The sequence below is a fragment of the Thalassophryne amazonica genome, chromosome 21 (assembly GCF_902500255.1).
Source record: "Thalassophryne amazonica chromosome 21, fThaAma1.1, whole genome shotgun sequence".
Lineage (NCBI taxonomy): Eukaryota > Metazoa > Chordata > Actinopteri > Batrachoidiformes > Batrachoididae > Thalassophryne > Thalassophryne amazonica.
The window spans coordinates 10908836-10924932 of record NC_047123.1 but is presented as its reverse complement, the minus strand read 5'-3'; the positions used below and the strand labels follow the sequence as shown (position 1 = coordinate 10924932).

The 16097-nt window shown below is 40.6% G+C and overlaps 2 protein-coding genes across 2 annotated transcripts in view; one reads left to right on the top strand and one right to left on the bottom strand.

Moving 5' to 3' along the window:
- Positions 1–858, top strand: part of clu (clusterin) — a 30900-nt gene extending 30042 nt beyond the window's left edge. The window contains exon 10 of the mRNA XM_034162674.1: positions 288–858. Within this exon, the coding sequence (XP_034018565.1) occupies positions 288–300 (13 nt within the window). The 3' untranslated portion in view covers positions 301–858. The remainder of the gene's footprint in view (positions 1–287) is intronic.
- A 5888-nt stretch (positions 859–6746) lies between these two features.
- The window catches only part of reps1 (RALBP1 associated Eps domain containing 1), a 78401-nt gene continuing 69050 nt past the window's right edge, over positions 6747–16097 (bottom strand). The window contains exons 16-18 of the mRNA XM_034162675.1: positions 13590–13744; positions 7625–7730; positions 6747–7537 (exon numbers count right to left, since the gene is read on the bottom strand). Of these exons, the coding sequence (XP_034018566.1) occupies positions 7469–7537; positions 7625–7730; positions 13590–13744 (330 nt within the window). The 3' untranslated portion in view covers positions 6747–7468. The remainder of the gene's footprint in view (positions 7538–7624; positions 7731–13589; positions 13745–16097) is intronic.

Genomic DNA, 16097 nt, shown 5'->3' with positions numbered 1-16097 from the left:
TGAGTTCCTGTCTGTTGTTAAACTTTCCCCAAGGGAAACCCTGCTTTTAAACTGTGCATTACAGATTTTTTTATTTTTTTTTAAAGCCTTAAGACTCCAAAAAATACTGAGATATGTATATGCTAATTAAAAAAATTTTCATGTTGCTTAACTTGATGGGCCTTGTTTTTGTATTACGTATTCCAAAACCTCTCTCATCTGCGATAGGGAAATTGATCATAAAATGATAGAATTTCCTTTCTGAGCATCACTTATGATTCCTGGCCTCTCTCTTGCGTTTTTTCCAGCATGGTCAAGTAAAGAGTCGGGGTCCGGCCCGATCTTCACCATCTGCTGTCAGCATTCTCGACGAACCCCGTTGGAGAGAGAAAACACACGTGGGACCTCCGCAGCAAAACATTTAAATCCTTTAGGCTCTGCTTGCACAAATCACAAAGTTTAATCTCAGATTTAGATTATTAGAGCTCTTTGTTCTGCTGTAACATGAGGAACAGTGGATGTAGATAATCTGCAGTACCTCCACATGGAAGCCAGCCGAGCACTCGAGCTTCACAGCACAAATCTATCCTTGGACGGGAAAGACTGGTGGATTTGGGAAGAGCTAAACTGTATTATTTATGAGTTGCACGAAATATGGCAGAATGGGGTTATTGCGGCCGTTTTACAACCCTTCGCTGCATTTCTAACAGTTACTGCACTTTGCTAAATGCCAGATGTTTAAAGACTGATTTTAGAGACTGATGTTCAGAAAGTGTATGGAATAAAAATCTGCTTTGGTCAAATAGTTGGTAATGTTCAGCTTTGCTTTGAGGCCTCAGTATGACGGCAACAACGATTCAATAAAACCTGCTTGTACCCACGAGTCTGTCAAGTCTTTATTTAAAAAAAAAAGTTAATTAAAAAAATCTTTTCTGAAGAGGATGAGTTAACAATACAACAGTTGGAATTACAATTGCAATAATTAAAACAGTGGACATAAATGCACAGTAAACTCCACCATGACAATAATAAATATTAACAATAAGTGTTTTCACGAACGCAACATCATGTCGGCAGATTCTTGGATAATTACTGTAATCAGTATTAGGGAAGTATCGGGCACAGATGTTTGGGAAACTCAACCACAAACAATAATAGTGAGACCCTTCAGCTGCTCCCTTGTTTGCACTTGGGGTCGCCACAGCAGATCAAAGGTGGATCTGCATGTTGAATTGGCAGAAGTTTTACTGTAAATTTCCTCTATTGTAACCTTTAAATGATACGATTTGTGGTTTCTTCTTTGATGCCTACAATTTGTCACTGTAAAATGTCCTTTGTTTTCTTAAATGTAAAGCAAACATCTCAAAATGACCTACATATGGAATAAATGGTTTAATTTACCTCTCTGACACCCAAATCTGAACAGATTTCCCATTTTCACACCGTAAAGATCAGATCAAAGCAGAACTGAAAGTGGCCCAAATCTGCTACATCTTCATGCTTCACAAAAAGACCAGATTCAGGCCATTTCAGCCAAGAATGTGAACAAAATAGAAGCAACCCTTCAATTCATAAGAAAAACGCAAACTACGCTAACAGAGTTTTACATTTCCCATCAATGTGACCGTTAACCATTAAAGGAGTGAGTGAATATAGCGAAGGAAGTTGTTAATTTTGTAAATTGTAGAAAGACCCAACCAGGGACAGGGGTTGTGAGTTAAGATTAGTTATAAACTGTGTATCACAACAGTGGAAAATGTTTTTTGTACTATGTTTGATTGCATTGTCCCGCTCAAATAAATAAATCCAGCCAAGTCAAAAATCCTAAACGATCTCCACTGACGTAAATCCCTCAAAAGTCTTAAAATGTCAAAATCTAAACTGTTGCTGTAATCACAGTGTCTCTCAAGAAAAGACAGAGAAAAATGTTTAAAATATTGTGCCATTTTTATTTTTGTGTAAAAATCACACAGCTGCTAGTTGACTCTGCAGAGATACAGAACATCCATGCAGTTAAACACAAAGGATCCCACAGCCGAGAGAGAAGGAATTAAATAGAATATTCTCCTGCTGTTAGTCAGCAATTAATGCAAATTTACACGAGTCCAAAACTGTGAATCATACACAATATACACCACAGATCCAGGAGCAAATAGCATTCGTTTCAGAAAAGGAAGAGATGAAGGGTGAGGGTGTGAATCCAAACCAATCCCACATGACACCTTTAATGAGGTTTGGAATTCTGTTAGATCCAGGTCTGAAAAACACACACCTCAATAGCAATATTAAAAAAAACAAACAAAAAAAAAAACATGTTTTGACAGCGGTAGAGAAATAAGGCTTCAGAGGACAGATTTTTCACAAACACACAAATCAAACCCTTTAAAAAAAAACCCCACATCATCAACTTCCAGGGTTTAATGGAGACAAAATGGGAGGTTCAGATACATTTCCTTCTTAAAGCTTCATTTCTTTTTTCTTCTTAAATACGTGTGAAAGACATGGACAACCTGTAAGCGGAAATGAAGTCAAGACAGATGTGAAAATTGGGGGAAATTCAAGTTCAAAGTGCAGTTTAACTCTTAACTGGTCTCCACCTGAAGTCCTGATACGCTTCATCGACACCCAAAACTGGATCTGTTGTTACTTCGACCTGCCCCCCGTTTCCGCTGGCAACTGGGAAGTGAACCACGAGTCCGTACCACAAAAGACAAATTGACGAATTTCTGGAAGATCAGCGGTACGAAACCAGAGGATGGTGGTCACATGGAACGATGAGAGCGCACACAGCAGAGTGTAACTGTACTTAGTCAGTATCATCGTGCTTGCATAGTGCCGACTGCCAAGTTTCCAAGCCGATTATGTGCACTTGACCTCACCACCTGTGCAGATCTGTGTACCCGTGTTACCTGAACAGCATTGGGGGGGGATCTCCAAAATAATTCTTCATAACAGCAGCTTCTGGAACCCCAGCAAACCCTCCAGCGAGAGCCTGTTTGTCCCTTAATGCTCAGCAGTGCTGGCTTTTAGACAAAAACCAATCACGGACAAGAGCTTAAAAAAAAAAAAACACAGGAACAAAGAGGATGAAGATGTTCAGTCATTTGACGTGACGTCATTCAGCTCAAACCCCAAAAGACAATGTGAAACAACCACCAACGCTGGTCTGTGTTCTCACGGACGTGCAACGACCACTGCAAGAGGCACCAATCAAAATTATCCTGGGTGTTTATGATCACCGATAATCTGGAGGTGCCTTCTACAGTGCAAGTTCCTCAGACAGAGTGAAGGTCAGACGTGTCGACACATCTGGATGTTTGTCTTCTGTGTTCAGCTCGATTAAAAATAAAATCTGCTTTCTGATTATGCCACAGCACATGAACTTACCACCGGAGATATATATCACAGCACTAGCACAACGTTAACTGCATATAAAGAACCTCACAGGCATCAGCCAAAAGTAACAGCAGCTGCACCTGCTCCTAATTTCCATCATTCATGTGATGAGCTTATTCCCTGCAACAATCCATGATATGTCCAGCAGGTGGCAGACAGGTCTATGGTGTGTGCACCTGTAAAGTGCAGCAAGTGAAAGAACAGATGAAACCATTTCCTGGAGTCAAACACAGCAACACAAAAACAGTGGATGTTGTCTTGTAACTCTCCAAATTAAAAACACGTGTGGGGACGAAGTGATTAGATGCTGGACAACTAACACACCAGATCAATCCAAAAACTAACCATTCTGATCATGTCACTATATCACAAACCTGTCTGCCCCCTGAACACCGCCACCTACTCGACATGCCAAAGTGCACTGCAAGGAATAATCATCAGATGCATGAAGAAAATTAGGAGCAGGCGTGGTATTTTTATTCAGTTCAAAAGCGGGGGTGTTTTGGCAACCAAGGCCACAGCCAGTTGTACAAAATAAAAGTCTTTTTCATTGCATTTAATCTGTTTATTCTCATGTGTCCTTTTAATTTGTAGAAGAAGAACTAAAGTCTTGTACAGGTTTGAGACCCGTTGGTACCAGTATGCATCAGCCGGAATGCCAGTCCAACTCAGGTTAGTTTCCCAGCCAAGGCCGGGACACCGCTGGGTGGACTGAAACTGCAGACTGTCTTTTCCAAACACACAGACATCTGGCATGAGCAGGATTCAAACCTGGGTCTGGATATCTTATCCACTGAGCTACCTACTTCATGATTAAGTTTGGAGTACTATCGTTTTTGAAATTATTAGATAATTTCACACATAATTACATAATAGGAAGTAATTGTGCTGAATGTTTAAGGAAACAAATTATTCTGATATATAAACTGTAATCCTTCTTACAATAGTGTTCAGAATAATAGTAGTGCTATGTGACTAAAAAGATTAATCCAGGTTTTGAGTATATTTCTTATTGTTACATGGGAAACAAGGTACCAGTAGATTCAGTAGATTCTCACAAATCCAACAAGACCAAGCATTCATGATATGCACACTCTTAAGGCTATGAAATTGGGCTATTAGTAAAAAAAAAAAAAAAAAAAAAAAAAATGTAGAAAAGGGGGTGTTCACAATAATAGTAGAATATGCTGTTGACGCTACAAACTCAAAACTATTATGTTCAAACTGCTTTTTTAGCAATCCTGTGAATCACTAAACTAGTATTTAGTTGTATAACAGTTTTTCATGATTTCTTCAAATCTGCGAGGCATTAATTTTGTTGGTTTGGAACCAAGATTTTGCTGGTTTACTAGTGTGCTTGGGGTCATTGTCTTGTTGAAACAACCATTTCAAGGGCATGTCCTCTTCAGCATAAAGCAACATGACCTCTTCAAGTATTTTGACATATCCAAACTGATCCATGATACCTGGTATGTGATATATAGGCCCAACACCACGTAGGAGAAACATGACCATATCATGATGCTTGCACCACCATGCTTCACTGTCTTCACTGTGAACTGTGGCTTGAATTCAGAGTTTGGGGGTCGTCTCACAAATTGTCTGCGGCCCTTGGACCCAAAAAGAACAATTTTACTCTCATCAGTCCACAAAATATTCCTCCATTTCTCTTTAGGCCAGTTGATGTGTTCTTTGGCAAATTGTAACCTCTTCTGCACGTCTTTTATTTAACAGAGGGACTTTGCGGGGGATTCTTGCAAATAAATTAGCTTCACACAGGCGTCTTCTAACTGTCACAGCACTTACAGGTAACTCCGGACTGTCTCTGATCATCCTGGAGCTGATCAGTGGGTGAGCCTTTGCCATTCTGGTTATTCTTCTATCCATTTTGATGGTTGTTTTCCATTTTCTTCCACGCGTCTCTGGTTTTTCTGTCCATTTTAAAGCATTGAAGATCATTGTAGATGAACAGCCTATAATTTTTTGCACCTGCGTATAAGTTTCCCCCTCTCCAATCAACTTTGTAATCAAACTACACTGTTCTTCTGAACAATGTCTTGAACGTCCCATTTTCCTCAGACTTTCAAAGAGAAAATGATGTTCAACAGGTGCTGGCTTCATCCTTAAATAGGGGACACCTGATTCACACCTGTTTGTTCCACAAAATTGACAAACTCACGGACTGAATGCCACACTACTATTATTGTGAACACCCCCTTTTCTACTTTTTTTTTTTTTTTACTAATAGCCCAATTTCATAGCCTTAAGAGTGTGCATATCATGAATGCTTGGTCTTGTTGGATTTGTGAGAATCTACTGGTACCTTGTTTCCCGTGTAACAATAAGAAATATACTCAAAACCTGGATTAATCTTTTTAGTCACATAGCACTACTATTATTCTGAACACTACTGTATATCAGTTTCCAAATGTGTATTTTATAAATCATTTATGATTCTTCTGTGCAACAGCTGACTTCTCACTGTATCATGATACTCATTAAAAACAACAGAAAGAGCCAATTTGATGAAGGCCCTAAGATACCATTATCACAATCTGTGATCATTTATTACTAAATTTATCCCTTAATTCACTCAATGCATTTCAGACGCTGTCTGTCTCCGCTTTTTCTTTTCTTTTTAATCTATGCATTGTTTCTTTTTAGTACTTTTAATTGTTGTTTGCAACTTTGTAATGAATGTAAAAACAGCTGGGTTTCTATTAACGATTTGTGCAAAAGTTAAGCGATATTTTCAGAATGGTGACCAAAAAAAAAAAAAAAAAAAAAAAAAAAAAAAAAAAAAAAAAAAAGTGAAAAGCTCTTATATCATCCACACACAGAGTCAGGGATTTTAGAAAGACATGACTTTCTGAAGAGTTGCCATTGCAGTTTACTGCAATACGGTTTTTCCAAATCACCTGAAACACAACCAACTTATTTACGATATGTGGGCGTCTCCCTCCTGAAACATGCGCGTCCCCATTGATACACATATACACTTCAAATTTTGCATTTTGGAGGGTGATGGAAACCACAGAGAAAATGTGTAACACAATAAACACCATTAAACAAACCAGAACATGACTGGGCAAACAACAACATCATGATTAGTAGCTGCACTCACGGTCTTTGGCTTTGGGTGTACGGTGTTGCGTATTCACGCACCATCCTGGCAACGTTATTTTCAATTTGATCGTCCGCCGCTTTCAGACCCATTGTGATTAGATTATGATTGGATGTCTAATATATGTAGCTCTGCAAAGCTGATTAGTCGGAGGATGAATTCACGTCACAGGGCAACTGTAAGCCTCAAAGTCTGACTCTGAATGAAGCCCACAGACTCACCATGAAGTCCCATCAAAGAGATTAAACCAGGTATATGAAGATTTTAATGAGGATTTGCAAAAAAAACTTCAGATTTCAAATAGATGATGTGCTGCAGCTGGTGAAGCAGCACATCAGCAAGCTGCTGTTGGATTTTCTTTTTAAAGTTTGAGTCGAAAGTTCTTTTTAAAGTTGTTACGTGAAAGTGAGAACTATCAACAGAAGAGACCCCCTGACGATGAACGCACGTCTGCTGTCCTGGTTAACCATCTATTAACAATATCCGCCTCATTTCACTCATGTTAAGTTTAATGTGGCAGACAAACGTATGTGGACTCATCAAGTATCCCACTGAACAGGAACACAGACGCAGAAACACGCGTTCCAAACACGCCGTTCTTCTTCAGTCAGTCTGTGAGCAAAAAGATCAGACAGCCGCTGTTAAACACGCCGCGCTTCACGGCTGCTACTTCAAACTGACTTTCAGTCAACCGCTGTCCTCAACTTTGCCTCAGAAAATTAAAAAGTGCCAGTCCCCCACCCCCATGCTCCTGGAACTCCTCCGCCAGTAAGCCTGTGTGGTCGGTCCATTTGGTTACGATTGGTAAGTGTGGTCGCTTGTTTTGATGGAACAACCTGCGGCGGCCCGAAGCCTCTGGAGCGCAGTGGGTGCAGGAAGCCGGGATGATGGCGGGATCGGAGGGGACGTCTCAGCCTTCTGGCGGTCTGTCAAGGAGAACTACAGCCGAGCTTTTGCTCCCAGAGTTGGTTAAAGATGAGAAAAAGGTCTGAGCTGCTCCAACTGAACTTCCAGAGATATTCTCTCCTCAAGTAAGTCCTGAAACACAACACATGTGCTGACAGCAGCTTCACTTTCTGTGTGTGTGTGTGTGTGTGTGTGTGTGTGTGTGTGTGTCCTCCATACCTTCAACTGTTGTTGCAGTTCACTGTTAAGTCGTGCCAACACTGTGTTCGTCTCCTTGTTTCTCCTGATTGAAGCTTGAATTGCTTTTTTTTCTTTTCCGACTGACCTGGGAAAAAACAAACAAACAAACAAGTGCTTGAATTAAAGACTGCAACACAACAAAAACCACGACTATACTTAACAAGACCAGTCAACTTATGCAGGAAGTTATTCTATGGTTTTTGGCTACCAGTCCCACCAGAAGTTTTACACACTTTCAGATCAAGCACGTGTAGGAACTTGGTGCCTGGGACCACCCACCGAGCAAGTTCCCTGGAACTACACACCTCCAGGCCCTTTTGTCTGTTTGCAGTCGCACCGCCAGAAGGAACCTGACAGGAGCACTTGAGTGACATAAGGTGGATGACAGTTGTTACACAAATATGGGGAAAGTGGTGTTACGCAACGCTTTTGTTTTATTCGCTTGGAACTGTTTACCCCCCTGTGGTAACCCCCTACAGGTACTCAAGACAAAAGTCCAATTCTCCATGGCCTGACAGTCACCTGAAGAATCTCCAAACAATATTTCAGACAAATTTATTGAAGAGTTTGAGAAAATCAGCAAAAGGTAAATTATTATCATATGACTGTTTAAAATATTAAAACCACTCACACTGAGCAAATATAAAGTCTTAATCTGACCTGTTATGTCGCTTCAGTCGGATTTGTCATCACAGGCTGACAATAAGACGTCCTTGTTTTGGAAGATGACGTCTGTGTAATATTTTAATTCCTTATCATGGAAATTACTGAAGAAAAGAAGTCCCTCGTCACAGCGCTCCATTCAGACATCTGCTGTCTCAAATAAATTTCATAAAAATAATAATGCCAATAAGTGTTTTTAAAGAAGCTCCTCCATGTTTGTCTGCTCCTGGTGTGTTTCTCAGCGTAAAACACAGGGCGCCCGCGCTTTGTCCCGCCAACAACAACCAGAATAAGTGAACATCAGGAAGTGAACATCAGGTCATTGGAAACACCAAAGAATGAAAAATAAATAAATAAATAACAGTATTACCATTACTTGAAAATAACAATTCTGTTCCGGAATAGAAAAATAACGCAGGGTCCTCCCCAGACAACAGAACAACAGCAGTGCGCCATTATACTGTAATGTCTGCGCCGTTATAGTACGTCATGCTCAGATATTTTTTAATCTAGCCAGGCTGTTTGTGCTGAACGGACTCCTGCCTGCTCGCCCTTCCCACACCGGCAGCCAAGCAGAGCAGAGTCACAGCACCGCAGCTCAGAGAGTGAAAGAACAAAAACTCTGTCAGTCTTCCAATAAAAAGAGCTCCTTCTGCCTGTGTAGCAAGTGACACATTAAGGCTTTATTTTACAGATGAAAGTCTTCATGCTTCCAAAGTTTGCTCAAATAAGCAGTGAGAGTGACCAGTCTCTCGTTCCCCCACACACACGACACACACACAGAGACAGAGAGAGCGCATGAACAACAGATGCCACACACTAAAAAAAAAAAAGCAGCAAAGCAATTTTAATCAATCATCTTCACCACGCAGCCTCAGTGAAACAGTAAAGTGTGGAAGATTCAGAAAGTTTTTCCATCCAGGGTTTCATCTTTAAAAGAGCAAATTTACTTCTTTATTTCTTGCAGAAGTATTTTTTTTTTCATTTTCTTTTTATTATTGTTGTTTATGCACCAATGACCCCAGATCAAATTACTTGTATGTGAGAACTTACTTTGCAATACGAGGTCTGTCCAAAACGTATCAGACCTTTTTATTTTTTTCAAAAACTATATGGATTTGAATCACGTGTGATTGCATCAGCCAAGCTTGAACCTTCATGCGCATGCGTGCGTTTTTTCACGCCTGTAGTTGCGTCATTCGCCTGTGGGCAGGCTTTCAGTGAGCACTGGTCCACCCCTCTCGTCGGATTTTTATTGCGAGTAAAATGTCTGAATGATTTGGAGCTTTGCTGCATCAAATTTTTCCAGAAACTGTGAGAGACAGCCAGGTGGACACCATTCGGAAGATTCAGACGGCTTTCAGGGACGATTCTATGGGGATCACACAGACTGAGGAGTGCTACAGCTGGTTTAAAGACCGCCCACAGCACCTGAGAGCATGCCGCGTTCCAAGATCATTTCCAAACTGAACGCTGTGTTGATCCGGGACATCGTCTGACTACCACAGAAATGACAGAAGACGTGGACATCAAGACTTTTTCGGCACATTCCACTGTTACAGGAGTTTTGTTATGGAAAGAGGAGCGGAGGAATGCGCCACCGTGCCGCAAATGGCGCGGCACAAAACCACAGGAATTCGCGCGTCGGGACAGAGCCGCATGGCGCAAAGCAACGCCGTGATGAAGCCTCACAGGACATGTTGTGGCATGTCCAGCTAATCCACAATTTCTCAGATAGTCACACAACTGAAAAGCCACCGAAAGTCATCTGAAAGCCGTCCTGTGAGACCAACACAGAGGTGGTTTTGTGCCGCACCATTCGCGGCACGGTGGCACATTCCTCCGCTCCTCTTTCCATGACAAAAACTCCTGTAACAGTGGAATGTGCCGAAAAAGTCTTGATGTCCACGTCTTCTGCCATTTCTGTGGTAGTCAGACGATGTCCAGGATCAACACAGCGTTCAGTTTGGAAATGATCTGGTCGTTTGAGCCTGTCGATCGCCGCTCGGAATGCTGCACGCTCTCAGGCGCTGTGGGCGGTCTTTAAACCGGCTGCAACACTCCTTAATCTGTGTAATCCCCATAAAATTGTCCCTGATAGCCATCTGAATTTTCCGAATGGTGTCCACCTGGAGGTCTCTCACAGTTTCTGGAAAAATTTGATGCATCAAAGCTCTAAATCATCCAATCCAATCCACTTTATTTATAAAGCACATTTAAACAGACTCGAGTCTCCAAAGTGCTGCACAGCAAAAGCATAGACACGCAAAACAGTAATAATAACAATAATAACAGTAAAATAGATAAGATAAAATAAAACATAAATAAATAAAACCATGATAAAACAATAAATTTCAATAAAATAAAAATAAAATAAGACACAAGGACCGTACAACTCACGCTGTGTTAAAGCCAAGAATAAAAGTGGGCCTTAAGACGGGACTTAAATCACTCCACAGTGGGAGCAGATCGGACGTGTAGGGGCAGAGCATTCCAGAGTTTGGGACTCTGGAATCATTCAGACATTTTACTCGCAATAAAAAGCCGACGAGGGGGGTGGACCAGTGCTCACTCAAAGCCTGCTCACAGGCGAATGATGCAACCGACAGGCGTGAAAAAACTCACGCATGCGCACGAAGGTTCAAGCTTGGCTGATGCAATCACACGAGATTCAAATCCATATAGTCTTTGAAAAAAATAAAAAGGTCCGTTACTTTTTGGACAGACCTTGTATATTTTATTCTGATTTGACAATCAAATTAGTCCAGATTTAGCTCTTGTTCAAACAAGACAAACAGGGGTTTATATATATATATATATATATATATATATATATATATATATATGTATATTTGTTAAAGTATTTATCCCAAGATGACAGTTTAGTTAAAGTAAGCCTGTCTTACTGGATTAAAGGTACAGTGTGTCATTTTTGAAGAGGAGAGCAAATGTTATGTCCATCAAACATTAATGTGTTTTTAAAAGTTTCAATGTTATTTATTTTATTAACTTAGACAGAAACATGCAAAAAAGAACTTTGATATTATAATATGTGTCATTTTTTTTGTCTATTATTCTTGCTTTCAATGCATCTAAAACCAGTCAAAATGACTCGCAACGCACGCCGCCTCAGGTGATAACTGCCAACAGCACCACTATACTAACCCTGTAACGCAATGTGAAAATACCCTCTGACATATACTCAACAAAAATATAAACGCAACACTTTTGGTTTTGCTCCCATTTTGTATGAGATGAACTCAAAGATCTAAAAGTTTTTCCACATACACAATATCACCATTTCCCTCAAATATTGTTCACAAACCAGTCTAAATCTGTGATAGTGAGCACTTCTCCTTTGCTGAGATAATCCATCCCACCTCACAGGTGTGCCATATTAAGATGCTGATTAGACACCATGATTAGTGCACAGGTGTGCCTTAGACTGCCCACAATAAAAGGCCACTCTGAAAGGTGCAGTTTTGTTTTATTGGGGGGGGGGGGGGGATACCAGTCAGTATCTGGTGTGACCACCATTTGCCTCATGCAGTGCAACACATCTCCTTCACATAGAGTTGATCAGGTTGTCAATTGTGGCCTGTGGAATGTTGGTCCACTCCTCTTCAATGGCTGTGCGAAGTTGCGACGACGAACTGGAGTCAGGTCGAGACCCTGATGAGGACGACGAGCATGCAGATGAGCTTCCCTGAGACAGTTTCTGACAGTTTGTGCAGAAATTCTTTGGTTATGCAAACCGATTGTTTCAGCAGCTGTCAGAGTGGCTGGCCTCAGACGATCTTGGAGGTGAACATGCTGGATGTGGAGGTCCTGGGCTGGTGTGGTTACACGTGGTCTGCGGTTGTGAGGCTGGTTGGATGTACTGCCAAATTCTCTGAAACGCCTTTGGAGACTGCTTATGGTAGAGAAATGAACATTCAATACACGAGCAACAGCTCTGGTTGACAATCCTGCTGTCAGCATGCCAATTGCACGCTCCCTCACATCTTGCGACATCTGTGGCATTGTGCTGTGTGATAAAACTGCACCTTTCAGAGTGGCCTTTTATTGTGGGCAGTCTAAGGCACACCTGTGCCTAATCATGGTGTCTAATCAGCATCTTGATATGGCACACCTGTGAGGTGGGATGGATTATCTCAGCAAAGGAGAAGTGCTCACTATCACAGATTTAGACTGGTTTGTGAACAATATTTGAGGGAAATGGTGATATTGTGTATGTGGAAAAAGTTTTAGATCTTTGAGTTCATCTCATACAAAATGGGAGCAAAACCAAAAGTGTTGCGTTTATATTTTTGTTGAGTGTATGAGCATGCAATCAATGAAAGAGTTGAAAGAATGTGACCATTTAACCCCTTAGAATAGGTCAAGGTTAGCCATCTTTGAGCTTGCCCAAGGTCTGTGTCACAAGAATGTTCCCTGTGAATTTCAAGACCCTGGCAGTAATAGGACTGGACTTATGCTGAGCGCACACAGAGGGACGGACAGACAGGGGGACGGACAGAGGGATGGACGGAGGCAAAGTCTTCGCAATACCCGATGGCCATATTTTGGCCTTGGGTAAAAAACATTTCGGGTTTTTTTACATTCCTACCAAAATAACAAAGGTTTATGGTTTTTGTTCCCGAAAACCGGTTCAAAGCCTTTTAATCACCAAATATGTTTGGGCAACAATCACGCCACACCTACATCACGATTTTTAAAAATATTTGCAATGTACTAAAATTAATCTGAATTTCTAGGTGTTTGATGCAAACTCCCTGATTTCCTTGATTAAATGTGTAGCGGTTCAAACTCATCGTGCAGCAGAGGCGCCGCACTGCAGGAGGCACGGCTGCAATTCAGCACATCAGGAAGCCTCTGCACAGTTTGTGCCACCATAAGTCTTTACGCTGACCAAAGGCAATGTGCAACAGTATGAAGGTATTTGCAGGAGTATGAAGGTTCAGCAGCATCTCACCTCATCTGTCTCATTCAGACACACAAGGGAGGGAGTTCATCACAGTCTTCAAAGCACTCAGGAAAAGAAACACCGGATTTTAATGGTGATTTTAAATTATTGCAACACACTGTGCCAGAAATTAGGCCGAGCCAGCTTTTGTCTGGTGGTACAGAGCAGTACAGGAGCACAGAAGGGAAAAGAAATCATCTGAGACTGCAGACCGTAAGGAAAGGACTCCAATATGGTTCTGCATTAATTCACCTAATCCTGATGAGACACCAAATACCTGGACTGAGCTGTGACACTTATTTACAAGTGTCTTACCGGGGAATGGAGGGCTGAGTGGCCAGGACAGCAGCAATGACGTTTGACTTCTGTGGAACGTGTTGCTCGTCTTCTGGTCGAAGCTCATCTTCTGACTTCAATCTCCGGCGTACTGGTTTGGGAGGAGGAGCTAGGGGACCAGAGGAACCTTTGGCCTAGTGGTGCAAAAAACAAATTGTACAAAATAAGATCAAACTCAATATTATACAATGACAATGATGATGAAAATGCAAAGAAAGTGCAAGACTGCATCTAGATTAACCCACATCTCTTACCTGTAAAGGTCACAACTTTCAATTTGAAAGTCTTTGTCTGTAATATGACAGAATAGTGTCACAATCTCTTGTTCATGCATAAAATAAAGGCTGTTATGGTGCATGATGCGTGGAACAGTGGAAAAGTAAAAACAGATTGGTCTGTGTTGCATTTGGCAGAAACAGTTTTAAAATAGTGACATCAACACATATTTAAATTAATATCAATACCTTTAAAAAAATGTTTGAACTATTTTGCGTGTTTCTGGCAATATTTTTGTGAATTTACAGGGTTTTATACCATCTTACAATGTGTGGGGAAAATGTGTAAACATGCACTTGTTTATTGCTGTATAAATCAGTTTTGTTACATCATGATACCCATTTTATGCCACAACAGGGGCATAGTTTTTCAGTTTGATCAATAATTCCAAATCCTTTGAAAGTTACACCTTGCATATTTAGCTACATCCAAAATTACATTAAAATTGTTCTTAAAATAACCATGTTAAACCATTTAGAAGGTAGAGATTTTGATGTTATTTTTAAACTTCAAGTGCACCCATTTTCGTGTAATTTCAAATGGTTGTCTGTCAGTATTCACCCTATGTATAATACTAATAAGTATTTTTGGCACTGTATTTTCTGGACTATAAGTCACATTATTTATTTATTTTTTAACTTGTTTGGCTGGTTCTACAACTTCCACGTCAAATACGTCACGTCAAAATACTGCATTATCACTTATGGCCAAAAACCTGCCCAGTGTACACATTTGACGAGCACCTCCAATGTGCTGATCTGAATCGGGTACCTTCAGAGCCACACTGACACAGAAAGCTGCAGTAAAGCACCTTTAAACTGGATGACAACCACCAATGAAGGAAAAAAAACAAAAAATACAAGGTCCAAAAGAAGGTGACATGCTGGGTCTTGGAGAAAGAGAAATTAATAAACTATGCTCTCAAACTGAAAGACTGCACTCTTGAATAACAATAACGTTCCTTCGCTCTTGAATGAAGAGGGAATAATCAGCACTCCACTTCTTTAAACTCTGTACGACACCAACAAGGAGGGTGGCTAGGCTAATGTTTAAAAAATGTAGAATGAATTTGTAAAATATGATGGCTTATATTTCATGAGGTGTTGGGTGGTGGCCAAGTGGTTAGTGCATTTGTTTCCAAATCAGAAGGTTCCCAATTCAAGGGCACCCCGATCATTCTCCCTGTAATGTGGAGCTGCTTCATGAAGGGTATCCAGTGTAAATGAACCAGTTCAAACAGCGGTATAGGGAGGAGGAAGGGTAATGAGGGTTAGGGTGTTTTTGTTTTTTGCTTCAGCTTGTAAATATATAGTATTTTGTATGTAAGTAGGTATGTGTAGGTGTATATTTATGTTTGTGTATATATGTGTGTACGTATGTTGATATATATATATATATATATATATATATATATATATATATATATATATATATATATATATATATATATATATATATATATATATATTGATATCGGTTTAGGTGTGTAGGAATCTATGTGTATATGTGGCAACGGGTATTACTGGTTGTGGGGAAGAAGGGGTAGGGATAAATAAGCTGATGCTTCACCCTACCCCTTTTCGGACATGTTGGGTACACAGTAGGAACTTTTTTGTTGTTGTCTTTACTGATCTATCTTGTAATTGTTGTTGTATCAAATGTTCGAAATAAATAGTTTTCATTCATTCATTCTAAATGTGCCAAATTAGCATGCAAATCCTACGTAATTGAATCTGCTGTGGCCACCCCCAATTAAAAAGGGAGAAGCCAAAAGAACTGACTATTTACGAGGTCTGTTAGAAAAGTATCGTACCTTTTTATTTTTTTCAAAAACTATATGGATTTGATTCATATGTTTTTACGTCAGCCAAGCTTGAACCTTCGTGTGCATGTGTGAGTTTTTCCACGCCTGTCGGTTGCGTCATTCGCCTGTGGGCAGGCTTTGAGTGAGCACTGCTCCACCCCTCTCGTCGTTGTTTCATTGCGAGGAAATGGTGGAATAATTTGGGCTTTTTTTTCCATCAGAATTTTTTCAGAAACTGTTAGAGACAGGCAGCTGGAAACCATTTGAAAAATTTATCTGGCTTTCGGTGAAAATTTTACAGGCTTCACAGAGAATAAGGAGTGTTAGTTACTACAGCTTTAAGGACAACCCACAATGGCGCACGGCGCGCCGCGCTCTGAGCCGCCATCGAGAGGCAGAAACCACCA